The sequence below is a fragment of the Trachinotus anak genome, unplaced genomic scaffold (genome assembly GCF_046630095.1).
Source record: "Trachinotus anak isolate AG129_WGS33_773 ecotype Australia unplaced genomic scaffold, CSIRO_AGI_Tana_v1 ptg000011l, whole genome shotgun sequence".
NCBI classification, from domain to species: Eukaryota; Metazoa; Chordata; class Actinopteri; order Carangiformes; family Carangidae; genus Trachinotus; species Trachinotus anak.
Genome location: NW_027273862.1, coordinates 800556 through 814808, shown reverse-complemented (window position 1 = coordinate 814808; position 14253 = coordinate 800556). Strand labels below are relative to the sequence as shown.

Sequence of the window (14253 nt, the reverse complement as noted above, 5' to 3'; positions counted from 1 at the left end):
TCTATTTAAAAGTGTCACGTCTGACCTCCTGTGTCTTCCTCTCAGCCCTGAAAGACTCCAGTAAGAGATCCATCAACAGTGATTGGAAGATTGAGCTTCCAGGAGAGTTTGAGCTGGCTGGGACCACGGTGCGCTACGTAAGAAGAGGACTGTGGGAGAAGATGTCTGCCAAGGGACCCACCAAGACCCCTTTATACCTGATGGTAAACATATTAGTCATTTTGTTCATTGTTATTATATCACAGTACGCCCTTAAGTGCACAGTACACTGATCTGATCAGCCACAACATTAGTGTAATGAACATATTACGTCTTTATTTAAAGTCATAAACTATTGAGGGCAAAGTCTCCATTTACAATGCTGAGCAGATACAAAATAGTAAAAATACAGGTTGAAAAGAAGAGCAAAGAAACATAAATACAGTTAATTATGCAACAACAACAACATGTAACAATATTTGATTCTGAAGATGGACTTTATAAATTATAAATAAGTACATGTCAAATTTTTAGTTAGAGGTCAAATTAAACACCGATCTGCCATGACATAACATCAGTAACAGGTTTTAATGTCATGTCAGATCAGTGTCAATTCTGCCAAAAGATCCTAAACAACCTTTACCCCACAAATGCAAGTCATAGGCTCTCTGGATTTTCTGATGCCCTCTATTCACCAAAATAACTGTGTATAAGCAGGTTTTATAAACGAGGGTAAACCCGTTAAAAAAGGTGATTGATTCCTTCTGCCCTGCCACACGAGATTGCCTGTCTGTTTGAACTGAGAGGACACAGACACACAACTGCAGGGAGCAATGTCATCACATGCCGTTCCAGAGAACACACACAAAGACAGAGATTGAAACAGTGAGCTGTTAGTTGCCCTGCACAATGGTAGAGTGGATCTGTCACATCTCCTCCTCTGGTTGGTGCTCCTGTAAAAGTGTCACAGCCTCCATGTGAGTTGGTTCAGTCTGTAACTGTGTGTTTTTAAAACTCACTGATCGCTGCCCTGAGTGCAGCACACTCACAGAAGATGTTGCAGTGGCGGTGTTTCTGGTTCAACAACACCGTGCTGAGCAGGTGTCAGTGCTGTTTACAATGTGTGTGCTCTGAATGACATCTCAGGAAGAGAGGTGAAAATCAGCATGTTCATCTGGGTATTGTGTGTACATCACTGCAGATAAACACCTGTGAGCGAATGCAGATTGTAGCCTTTTACACTGATGACAAACATGGGGAAAGTTTACTTCCTGTGGTAAGAATTAAAGTCCAGTGTCATTTCAAACTGGTTTCATGAACATGACAGTGAGTTCAGTGAACCAGTAGAACACCTTTGGGATGTGATAGAACAGGAGATTGGCAGCTTGAATGTGCAGCTTATGAATCTGTAGAAATGATGTGATGCATCATTCCTCCCTTTGCTGTTTGAGAGCAAAGGGAGGAACTACGCTGTATTAATATGGCGTACCTAACAAAGTGCTCAGTGAGTGTATATCCACGCTTGATGCGATCAAAAGAACACACACAGTCACCCCGTGCAGAGCTGGAGACAAGGCTGAACAGCTCATTACACTATTGGGCATAGCTGTGAGGCAGTGGTCTGCACTGTAATGGAAGCTAATGAATCTCATGTCAGGGATATCCATCTGTGACTAACAGTGTCTTCTTCGATGGACTTTTATATCTGCTGGTGACATTGAGAACTTCATTAAATCCTACATTTCAGCAATTTAAATAGCCAAATATTATCAGTCCATTTAAGTCTATAAAAACATTTGATTTGATTTGGTTTCAAAAGCCAAGAATAATTACTATAAAAATATTGGTCTGTCTTGCATCAGAATAAACACCCTTCTAGAAAGCTCTTAGAAAAGCAGCTTTGTATTAGAAACAGGTTAAAATAATTTGACTGCACTGGCAGATTTTCTTGGCTGGTTTTATGTTAATAACTCTTTTAGGATGTAATTAAAGACATTGAAGATGAATATGTAGCTGGTCTTGCTGCGTCAGTGAGTTCCCGCAACACATACACTGACCAGACGCCTCACTCTCAACACTGACTTTTATTGTGACTGCACTCAAACATTTCCAACATACATTTCACTTTCCAAGGTGTGTCTCTGGTTGTCCTCATTTTATTGGTGCATGCTGTCCCGCCTCTCTTATTCATCTGTGGTCCAGCTCTCGACTGCAGTTAAAGGAAGAGCATGATTAGTTAACAAGCAGCAGCTGATCCATCAACTCACCTGGCTCTGCTCTCATAAGCCATCCCCACATCTCTCTCCAGCAGCCGCTGACCACGCCCATCCCCACAGAATATTTTTTACAATGTGTTTGCATCAGGTATTTAGTATATATGATTTGAGTAAAGAGTTCTTGATATTCTATTTTCCTGCTGTCGTTGCACACAATCAGCAGCAGTTTTGCACTTCAAACATTGCAAACATTAAGTAAGCTACTGTAGGCCACAGCCAGAAGAGGTCAGACCTGTGACCTGACAAAGCTGTCCAATGTCCAGCATTTGAGAGAGGAGGTGTTATTTAGTAAAAACTCATTGCATCAGTGTTAATATAACTGCATGCAAAGCAGAAAAGGAGGAGGGTTCTTCCTTGGCTGCAAGAACAATGACAGATGTTAATGACACAAAGTACTAGAAGTAAGTTTACTACTCTCTACTAGAAGAGTTTGAATAATTTACAGCTTAATTTGCACAACCCTGGTCATACTGTCTGACAGTTTTAAATCTTTGCAAGTCTACTTCAACATAATATCCATGTGGCATATTCTGTATATGTAGGAAGAGTTATTGATGACAATAATCATTCCTCTGGTCCATACTAGCCATGAAGAGATCCTGTTGTGTCGCGACTACACCACAAGAAAAGGAGGACGACATCCACAATCTTTGTTCTGGGCAAAAACTGGGTTTCTTTATTGGGTATCTGTATAAAAGAGAAAGTATTGGAATTACAGTTACGACAGACTGGTGACCTGTCCAGGGTGTGCCCCATCCTCGCCCAACGTCAGTTGGAACTGGCTCCAGCGCCCCTGTGACCTGGTTTGGATAAGCGGTATAGATAATGGATGGATGGTTGGAAGACACAGCTACTCTCCTTTCAAGCTGGTCCACAACAGTGAGGCCCAGCACAGCTTTCCCCTGCTGTAGGGCTGCATCGTAGCTGTGATGAAGTGGACCAACCCAGGCCCTTGGAAAAACCCTATAAATGTTGATTTACTGTTGAAATGGAAGCAATCACTGTGAACTTGGCTGGTTTTGCTCTCTACTGTCTACCACTAAACATTGAACATTCATTTGACAAATAAAGGTAAAAGGCAGGTAAAATGAGTGAAAGTTAAGCTAAACCTCTCTGTCATGTTCCCAGGTGCTGCTCTTCCACGACCAGAGCTACGGGATCCACTATGAGTACACGGTGTCTCTGAACACATCTCAGGACAAGAGCAGCGAGGAGCAGAGGGAACAGGAGTATCTCTACATCTGGACTCACAGCAGCTGGCAGGACTGTACTGTCCAATGTGGAGGAGGTAACACACACACGCACACACACACATACACACACACACATACACACATATATACACTGAGATTTACATGCAAACACGGTCGCACACACACATCATCACATAATGTCAAGTAAAATATGGTCTCTGTGGGGAAATCAGTTTGTGTTAACAGTAAAATCGTGTTCGGTTACAGCAATGAAAATGTTTTTATAAATGTCATCTGGTTTATTTTCTTTGAATGGCCTTTGCCCAGGTTTCCACCATATGTATTTATGTTTTTGGGAAGTTTATCCTTGTTTTCTAAGAAAGATCAGATGGTGTCAGGAACCATTAGACAATGTGACTTTGAAACTGATCTGTTAAGATGTCTTTATCAGAGAGGTTTGGTTGGCAACAGATATAAAACATAGTCAAGACATTCAGAAATGCATTGGAGATAAAATAAACGTAACATGAAATATTATAAAAATATTACAATAGTTAAATGAAAGTGAGAACAATGAAGCCTTGTTCCTACTAAAGAATCAGTTCCAACTTCTACTTCTGTAAAACACAGAACAACGGGGGGAAGCAGTGTCCCAAACCTTAGCCTCTTCAGCCTTGACTCTCCTGCTCCTCTCTCACAGCGTTAGCTTCGGGAAACTCTCTGATGCTTGGAGCTGAGTAGGAAGAAGGACAAGCACAAGAGCAACGTTGTGCTTTTGGGTCCAAGTTTACTTCCAGCCAGCTGCTGACAGCTGTTGATAAAATGAATGCTTATGTTTGAAAAAGTGAAATGGTCTATAGAGGCTGGTGTACAGACAACCAGTAGAAGTAGATGTGCTTTTGTGTGCTGGTGTGTGTGTGTCTGAACATTTCCAGCAACTTAAGATGCCTGAGTGTCAGCCAAATGATTTTTAAAGACTGTCCTCCTGTAACAAACGAGCCCATCGGTCGTCTGTGCAGCAGGTTATTATGACCCATAGTTAGGTTTTGTTGCTAGGTGACATCTAGTGGTCGTATTAATGATGACAGGAGCAAAGGGAAAAGTGCGGTGACGTAGTTTATAGAGCAACAACGTCCACGTCAGGAGGAGGTTGGGGTGGATGGATGAATATGTCACAGGAAAGCGGTGTTCGATTCCCATGTGACAGTAGCAGTTTTTGTTGTTTCTATTATCCGTGACCATTTGACAAAGGTACCCTTGTTGTTATTATTGTAACCATGACAAAAAAGACCGTCTAATGTTGAGGAAGTATTATTTTGACCCAAATCACAATGTTTTCCTAAACCCAACCAAGCCATGACCCTTATTACAGTAACCATGGCGATGAAGGTAGGTACGCCACTCTCGGTACAGCCTACATGTTTATTATTGTAACCATGACAACAAAGGTCCAGTGTGCCCACCGCTGCAGGGGCGCTGTGTCAGGAGACACTGCTATGGGTGGTATCAGAGGGTTGAAAAAAAGACTAATATGGTTGTTCAGCTTAGAGGACTGAGTGATTTTCTATTATATTATTATACACCAACATCAATGTCTTTGAAAGCATCAGATGTAGGAAATAAAAGTTAATTAGATCAGGTGAGTTATTGTTCTGTCTGATTGCCACATTTACCCCCATTTACCCCGTCTAACAATAAACAGATTATTATCTTAGAGGATAATAAAAATAATCAGGTCTGGTTCTTGTTATTATGAAATAAAGATCAAAATTCAACATGTAACCTTGGATTCCTACTGAAAACAAGCGTCAGTTACATCAGCTGTGTGGTTACAGAACCTGAGCAGATATTTAATAAGATCTGTGCTCTGGATGTCAAATCTTACAACTGCACGGGATGTCAAGTCTGTTCCACCACTGAGAAGTGATGTATCCTGAGCTGTGGTGGTCTTACCCCCAGCTGCTCTACTGACTACTAATCCAGAAGCACCTGACCTCATCTCCTGGATAAAATAATCAGATCATTTCTGGTAATAATTAGGAGACTGAGTCATGAGCACAAGAAAATCTCTGTTTTCTTCTTTGTCTTTGCACAGAGCTGTACTGTGGTGCTACCTCTGCAGCTCCCCCCTCCCCCCACTGAGAGAAAATACTTTTTACCAAAAGGAAGAGTGAACACATGCACTAATAGAGTGTATAGATATATCAGGTGGAGACCACCAAGTTGCTTCACTTGGCTTCACTACAGCAACTTAGAATCAGTACATTTGCTTATGTGCTGATATTCTAGTAATTATGACAGAATTGTCTACAAAAGAAGTATTATTATAGGCCACAAAAAGGATAGGAGATAGTATCATGAGGTTTCAGTGAAGAATTATTCACATACAGTCTAATCAGATCAAATCATATGGCAGCATCTAGACATGGTCAAGTGCTTCAGATGTTGTTTTGAAATGTAAGCCAAGTGCCTTGGACCACATAATGATTGCTGAAATCCATTTCTGTGAGCAAAATTACCTTGTTAATGAGAAAGCGCAGAGAAAAGAGGCTGGACTGGTTCAAGCTGGCAGGAAGGTGACAGTAACTGACTGGTGTGCACCTTCTTGAAGTAGACTGGCTCCATTAACAGAAGACCACAGCAGAAGTTCTTCTCTGTCCATTAAGAATCAGAAACTGAGGCAGCAGTCTGCACAGCCTCACCAAAACTGGACAGTATTGTTTGAATCTCAATTTCGGCTGTAATGTGCAGACGGTAGGGTCAGAGTCTGGCTTAAACCGCATGATCCCAAGGATCCATCCTGCCCTATGTTGACAGTTCAGGCTGCTGCAGGTAGTGGAACAAAGTGGGGAATACTTTCTTAGCACACATTAGGCTTTTTGATACCCCCTGCATATAGTTAAAATGGGCCCACCAACAATGTGTCGAAGACTCACCACCTTACCAGCGTCAGACCTTTGAGATGAGGTAAAACAGGTCATTTGCAGCAGGGTAAATGTGCAGTTCAGAAAAATGGGGAAAGGGAAATGAAGGTTGATTTAAGGACAAGCTGCTGTGGGTGAACTGTGCAGACATGTCTGGAGTCAAGTAGTTGGTGGTGGGGGGGCAGTCGCAGGGAGTCTGGACGAAGAGACAGACCACTGCCAGTGGAGAGCTGGATGCTAATCCAATCCTATGATCTACAGCATATTAGACAGAGCAGGCTTCCCTCTGTGGACATACACACACACACACACACAACACAGGACAATCCTAACTCTTAGGCAGCCCCCAGCTCCCTTATCCTCTTACCGTGTTGTTGGATTTATCTATTTGCCTGAGATCCCATGTAGATATATGATTTGACATCTAGGGCACACATCACTGACCAGGTTCTGTAGACACAAGTGCAGCAGGTTTCCTGGTTGGGTCAGAAACAAAACACAACATGCTCACAAAAGCCACACTGAACATCCAACAATCCCAGGCATTGAGTTAAAAATCAATTTTCAATTACCACTCATTACCTACCTTGTACATTCATTAACTTTTACTCTTACATCATCTGAACCATCCATCCATTAGCTACATATATTAGCTTATCATTTGCTGGAGCCAATCCCAGCTGACCTTGAGAGGTGGGCTACACCCTGGACAGGTCACCACTTCAGCAAAGGGCTTACACATAAAGACCATTCAAACTCGCATTCTCACCTAACAGATAGAGTCACCAAATAATCTAATCTACCTTTTTCTGGACTTTTTCTGGACAGTCGCACCCACCACCACAGGCCCTGGGTGAATGTGCCCTAGCTGGTCTGCAGGTTCAAACCAAGAACCTTCCTGCTGTGAGGCAGCAGTGCCAACTACTGCATCACAGTGTCACCAGTCAGATCATCAGGAAACAAACACAACACACTAAAGTCTTTATCAGTTAATGTCTTTTAAAGCAGTAGTTTATAACTAAAACAGAGGTGTTAGGAGGCTCCAGCCGTTTTTATATTATTTTTCCTTGCATGGTGAATCAGTCTTAGGCAGATCCAAACATTATTACCCCTGTGCCTGTTCTTAATGAACCCAGTTTGATCAATATGAAATCAGCCATCTATCATGATCAGATTTTAATTGACTATTTATTTAATCTAATAGGCGAATTGAGCTATAATCTTATGCAAAGTTATGTCTCTTCTTCCTGCTTTTAGGGCAACTCAAACTACAGTTTTGTGCACACTGTAGATTCTTTTATTGAGACAGTTTGTCCATGAGTAATAGGTAGTCAATGGATTTTTTTTTTTTTTCAAATGATTTCATTTTGTATTTCATTTTCTGTTTGATTGAATTTGGGCTAAGGTAAGATGCTGATGGTAAACATTAGTATTTATCTCTACATTTTTAGGAGGTTTGTCTTTCAGAATAAATGTTGGTTAACATGGATTCTAATGGTGATGACTTTTTACAGCTAGAAAAACTTCTGTAACCTAAGGTATAATGTCTTGTCTGTTCATAGATTCCAAAGAAATATTTTTTTTCTGTTTACATTTTGGGATCAGGATGTAAAATTTATCTCAACATTGTCCTGTAAATGATAGGTAGGTGATGTGTTTTTCTTTTCTGTCCTTGTTGGCATTAAAGGTGCCTTATTTAACACTTTTCCAGTGTTTTAATTGAAGTGTTGATACCCATCAGAAGATATATTTGTGGTTTTAAGAACTACAAACCATCTCAATGTAGTTTTACATTCTCCTCCCTCAGGCTTCTCTCTGGAGCTCTAGTAACAACAGGTCAGTCAGCCAATCAGAAGAGAGGCTCAGAGCCTCTCTTCTGATTGGTTGACTGTTCTGAGTGATTGAATGAAAATGTAACAGGTTTCAGGTAAACAATCAGTGAAACCAAATCCTCCCAAAATCCTTCAAGATTTGATGGTGGGTCCAGGTGGGCAGGGTCTGGGGCGTAACTGCTTTGTTGTGACATCACAAAGTTGCAGAAGTCCTGACGGCTGGTTTTAAGGCTCAGTTTCTGAATACAGGCTGTGTGCATTTCTCTGTGGACTGACGCTTTGTTACTTTCACAGTATTAATGTAGAACCTAGACCTGCTTTATAATCATACAATAATCCTACATATTTGTATTTTGATTTATTTACATTTTGTATTGTTAATATTTTGTTGTTAAATTCTATTTATATATGAGATAGCAGACCTTACTTTGTTTTACCTGTCCTTATATTTTTTTCTTCTTACTATGTCTATTGTTATGCACCAAAACACCAAAGCAAATTCCTCGTATATGAAAACCTACCTACAATAAACCTGATTCTGATTTTGATTCTGAATCTGAGTCTGATCAAAACACACATGGGAATCTCACTGTCTACAATATGGGACATTTAATGTAGAGTTTCATAGTCTAGTTTAGCAGAATCATCAAAAAACATCCTTAATGAGAAAATCATAACCAAGCCTTTGTTTTCATAACACTACAAATTCCAGAAGTAGGTATTTAGAGTCCATCACACACTTGAATGCCTGCATACCCCTCTGTCAGCCCATCACACCCTTCATTGAACTACATCAGCCTAATTCAGAGACAACTGAACAATAAAAATAAGTTAATTTGTTCCAAAACCTCTCAGAACGACTGAAGCACTGACTCATGTTTGTGTGTGTTTGTGTATGTGTGTGTGTGCAGGTGAGCGGAGGACAGTGGTTTCCTGTATGAGAATAGCCAATAAAACCATGGAGGTGTTCAACGACAGCTACTGTCAGCTTGAGAATCGACCACAGCCCCAAGTACGACTCTGCAACACTCACCCCTGCCAGTACCGGTGAGGCACACACACACACACACACACACACACACACACACACACACACAGTAGTTTTAATAGCTTCTGGTTGCTTGTAGACCGATGTTAGGCAGTCTCTCAAGACATAGCTGCAGTTGAAATTATTGAATTAGGAATATTCTTTAACACTAAGATGAATTTATTTACTTTATTAACATTAAACTGTGGTAGATACAGATGAATGATTTAGTAATTTAAGCATGTTCGATTATTTCTGGATCACATGGCTCAGTGAACAAATCGTAGTAAACATTGTCAGATATCAGGTCACTGTCATTGATTTGAGTTCTGTCCATTACCTTTCAACTTTCCTTCAGTGGCTCCTTGTTAGATATGTTTCTTTTTAGTTTTATTTAGGATGGAATGAACTGTAGATTATAAACTGTCTCTGTGTTTTTCTTAGGTGGGTGACAGGTGAGTGGGGGTCCTGCTCCGTCACATGTGGTAAGGGTCTTCAGCAGAGGGAAGTGGTTTGTGTTTACCACCTACAGAACGGCTCCCTCATCTACACCAGAGACCTGTACTGCCAAGGAGGAAAACCTCCTGTTCTGCAGGGCTGTGAGGGCCGCCTCTGCCTCACTGTGTGGGAGGCTTCAGAGTGGTCCAAGGTATCACACACACACACACACACACTGTGCTGATGTAATCTAAAAAACAACTGTGGCCCTGGTCCTTGTTTCTCATTAATGATTGATATTAGAAGTGAATAGCACATGTTTCACGAGGTGCCACTGAAGAGCGGGCATACACACCCAACATCAACAGATTGTTTAAAATGCTGTCATCAGCATCAGTGGTCATGACAACAGTAAAGAGCAGAAGATGCAATTCAATAAGTAACATAAAAAAAAAACTTGAAATATATAATGTTTCCTGCAGCTTCTTGAGATGCTCTGAGTCCTCTGCGTAGGAGGTACTCCTTCATGTCTTAACTGTTTCTTAAATTACAATGATTTTAGGGGATGATATGTTTGATTTAGGAAACAGTGGTCTTATGGTTGTTGCGGTAAAAAGAACCTTGCATGCTTATATTATTATATTACTGTTTTCAAGATATGAGATTTTCACCTCACGTGACTGACAAGCATGTGGGAATTAATCACACTACAAATTTTATCAGCGTTGGGAAGATTTGAATTTAAAATCAGAGCCTGAAAAAACGCTCCTCTCTGGACTGTTTCCCTGTAATCTCCTTACAATTCTTCTAGGTTACATATTTCTTCACTGTTATGAACACACCAAGTGTTTATTCCTCTCAGTTCCTTAAAGTGGCAGAGCAGTATAAATGCCCAACACTAAGCTACTCTCAAAGATCCAAAAGTCTAAACAACACTGCCCATGTTTATCACATAAAGTCGAAAAGAATGTGTCAACCAGTGCAGAGGTATGGTTCTTTCATGTGTTTTTGGGAAACGATGGCACAGAGGAAGAAGCTGCACAAGGCTGTTCTGTCAGCAGGAGAAATTCTTCTTAAGATCATTTTGATCTCTTCAGGGAAATCGGTCATAGATAAACAAGATGAAACTGACCATCGTTATTCTTTAAAATAAATTATTTAAAGGTTCTGATCATTACTGCCACTAGATAGTCATACTAGACCACCAGCATCTCAGACCAAACAAATGCCTTGTCAGCCACACCTCAAGCCTTCTCCTTTCTGCTACCCCCATACCCCCCTTCCTCCCTTCACATTCTTAGTCAGCAAGGTGTTACAGAGCACAGTGAAAGCTAAACACAAAACAAGAAGCACAACTGAACAAAGTTGACATGGACACGAGAGCCAACAAAAAAACTATCTAACCACAATCAATAGCTCATGCTAGCATTGCTGTGATATGCTCCACGGCAATGCTGACAGTTAGCCAGCTAGCAATAGCAACATTTGCTGAACACATTCATAGTATTGGTAACAACAAGTCAGCTGATGTTATCATGCTACTGTAGCTGGTTATTAATTAAAACAAACATGTAACGTTATGTAGCATCAAGTTACTTACACATGGAGGAGAAGAAAACCCGAGTCAAGTTGGACCCTTTAGCAGCTCGTAGGGTTTTGAGCCAGTAGTCCTGATGGCCAGTCTGCCTGTGCTCCATTACTCCATTATATCTGTAGAAAATAGTTGTTTTCTGCTATTAATATTGTTTAAAATCTCATTTACATTTTACCGTCATTCATTTACTCTGTTCTTTTTCCACTAGTTTCTATCTCCTCTCACTTCTCCATCACTTCCTTTAGTGTTCATCAGACTGTGGTCAAGGTGTCCGCAGACGGGTGGTGTCGTGTACAAACCCTCAGGGTCTGTGTGATCCTCTGTCCCAGCCGACTCAAGAGGAGCCCTGTGAGGACCACTCCAGATGTTATGAGTGGAAGACTGGAGATTGGTCTAAGGTACAAATGTCTCCAAAGCCCATTGTTCATGTATAGTTTGGTTCAGACAAAGATTGATAAGGTATTCCATGAAAACTCATTCATTCATTTGTTCATTAGCTTAACTTACTCAGTATTCACCCAACATAAAACAGGAAAACAAAAAAGTCATTACCTTGATTAATTTCTTGTCTCACTCTGTTTGTATGAACTAAAAGAACCCTCAATTCATTTGTGGTTTTACAGTGATGTTATAGAGTGGAGCTTCTTCCCTCACAAACCATCTTTGATAAGTAAGAGGACCTGTGCTTCAGCTCCTCCACTAATGGAGGTCGGTGCTGTCAGATTGGGACAGGATACAGTTTGATGGGCCACTTCAGAACACCCAAACCCAAATGAAATACAGACAAACATGATTCACTTTGGTAGTTCATTGATCAGGTGCAAACAACAAATTCGACTCGTTCTGCATCTTCTTCAGAGTCAGACAACATTGGCAAAGATTTAGAAAAATTTAAATAACCTCCTGCAGGTACAGAACCATCTCTTATTGGTTAACAGGGGTGGGGGGTACTTGGTCTGTGGGCCAATCTCATGACAGCACTCACTGCAGAAGTCCCTACTGCCTTCCTTCTTGTGCAGAGGAAACACAAACTGACAACACCCACACAAAATTAACATTAATCAGTGACAGTTGATGCAACGTACCATCGGGGATGTTTGTCATTTTAATGGCTGAAGGCAATGCTGAGCAGTGGCTGAGATCAGCAGTCATCAGTCATCAGTCATCTGGCCCTGTGCCTCTGCAGAGTCATGTCACTGGGACTTAAAGACATAAGCAGCAGCAGTAATAATATAATGCATATAGTGGAAACAGTGTAACTGTATCGACACCCGCAAATTAGCTCCCACATCTTCTCAAGTTAAATAAGAGAAATCAGATTTTCTTTACTCCAGTTTTTGTCACTAAGTTAAGATACAATCTCGTTCAAACGTCAGTCCTCACATCCACAGTATTAAATTCTAACAGTGACCTATGTGTTTTCCGGTGTCTTTGGTTACCTGAGTACCAAAAGACTGTAACTGGTTGAGAGTCCTGTTCCACTGAGAATCAGCCCTGTGTAATTCACTAACGTATTCTGCCAATTCAAGAATTCTTTTCTTAGTATCAGTTTCAGCTGCCAAAGACTTTATAAACTGAAACCCATCTGATAACTGGTCCAGATGTTCTTGCTCTTCACTCACAGAATCCCTCTGTAGCGCTGAAAAGTAACGATTCCTTAGGCAAGCAGGGAAAAACGACCTTCCCCTCAGTAGCCATGAAAGAGCCCCATGAAATTGTCTAACAGGGCATCATCTAAGTATGAATGGAGGAATCTTTGTCTGTCTGTCTTTTGATTTTCTCAGCAACCACTCATCTGATTGACTTCAAATTTGGAGGGTGTGTTGTTGAGGACCCAGGGAAGTGCAGTGTCAATTGTGGAGCTTTTTGGATCAGCAGTTCTCAGAAACAAAAAGAGAAACATTAAATGACAATTCATTAAGGGTGGGGAGACGCATCCACACAACCACATTCATTATGACCACAGCACATCCAGAGATGGCCACGCCCAGTTAAAGCTGCAGCTTGCAGCTACAAAACCTGCACAGGATCATCTGAAGTGTGGGAGGATTTTAGACAGAAACTGAATATTATTATTATTATTATTATTATTATTATTATTATTATTATTATTATTATTATTATTATTATTATTATTATTATTATTATTATTACGAGTAGATTCAAATATGTGACCATCACATCACACTACTGTGGGTCCAGTTGTGCTGCTCCTCATCATCACTTCTTTGTGTCTGTGGAACAGCTAAACTCATTTGAGAGTGTAATGATGCTTGGCAAATGAGTTGTTGTGAGAAACCACTCCACTACTTTTTATTTATTTATTTTTTATTATCACTTATGGTAATCACAGTTTAATCACTCATGGTGATTCAACTGCATCAGTTCAGTAATAGAAACAATTCAATCCTCCTGGCTGATGGTGGCTCTGACTCTTTACAAATACAGAAATCATTTAATTGTACAAAATTACATGTGAGTTAGACTATGGCTGTTAAAATGAATCCTGTTACTGAAGCTCCACACACAGTGGAAGTGACACTAAAAGATTTTAATCTTTCTGAGTAGGTGTGTCATTAAATTGGCATAATTGGTTGCGATTGCAAAATGCATTTATTTGGCAGCATGTACTTATGTACAGTAGAACAATTTGGCTGCTGCTGAGGAAAATACAGATGAACAGATAGATTGGAGGTTAATACCGGTCAGATATGGGATCTCTATATCTTACACGCTCTACGAAGTGTGTATGAAAATTCAAAAATCAAAATTAGGGGTGGTTAAAACTTAAGTTGAAAATAAAGCCAAATATTTCTTCTCTCTAACTGATAACATGACATCATTCATATCATCAATAATTTAAGTGAATCAACTTAAAGGTGTGAACCAGGACCTTCAGCATTTTGATCAAGATGCTTTTGAAAAATACATTGTACAAAATGTTGTCGCTTGGGTTAGTTTTGCTGTTGGCAGACATTCCTAACAGCTAC

General features: G+C 40.4%; 1 protein-coding gene across 4 annotated transcripts in view; it reads left to right on the top strand.

Annotated features, from left to right (window-relative positions):
* The window catches only part of adamts17 (ADAM metallopeptidase with thrombospondin type 1 motif, 17), a 126267-nt gene that overhangs the window by 104872 nt on the left and 7142 nt on the right, over positions 1 to 14253 (top strand). For all 4 annotated transcript variants that reach the window (XM_071488160.1, XM_071488158.1, XM_071488157.1 and 1 more), the window contains 5 exons: positions 46 to 203; positions 3384 to 3543; positions 9116 to 9251; positions 9676 to 9880; positions 11509 to 11661. In XM_071488160.1, the coding sequence (XP_071344261.1) occupies positions 46 to 203; positions 3384 to 3543; positions 9116 to 9251; positions 9676 to 9880; positions 11509 to 11661 (812 nt within the window). The remainder of the gene's footprint in view (positions 1 to 45; positions 204 to 3383; positions 3544 to 9115; positions 9252 to 9675; positions 9881 to 11508; positions 11662 to 14253) is intronic.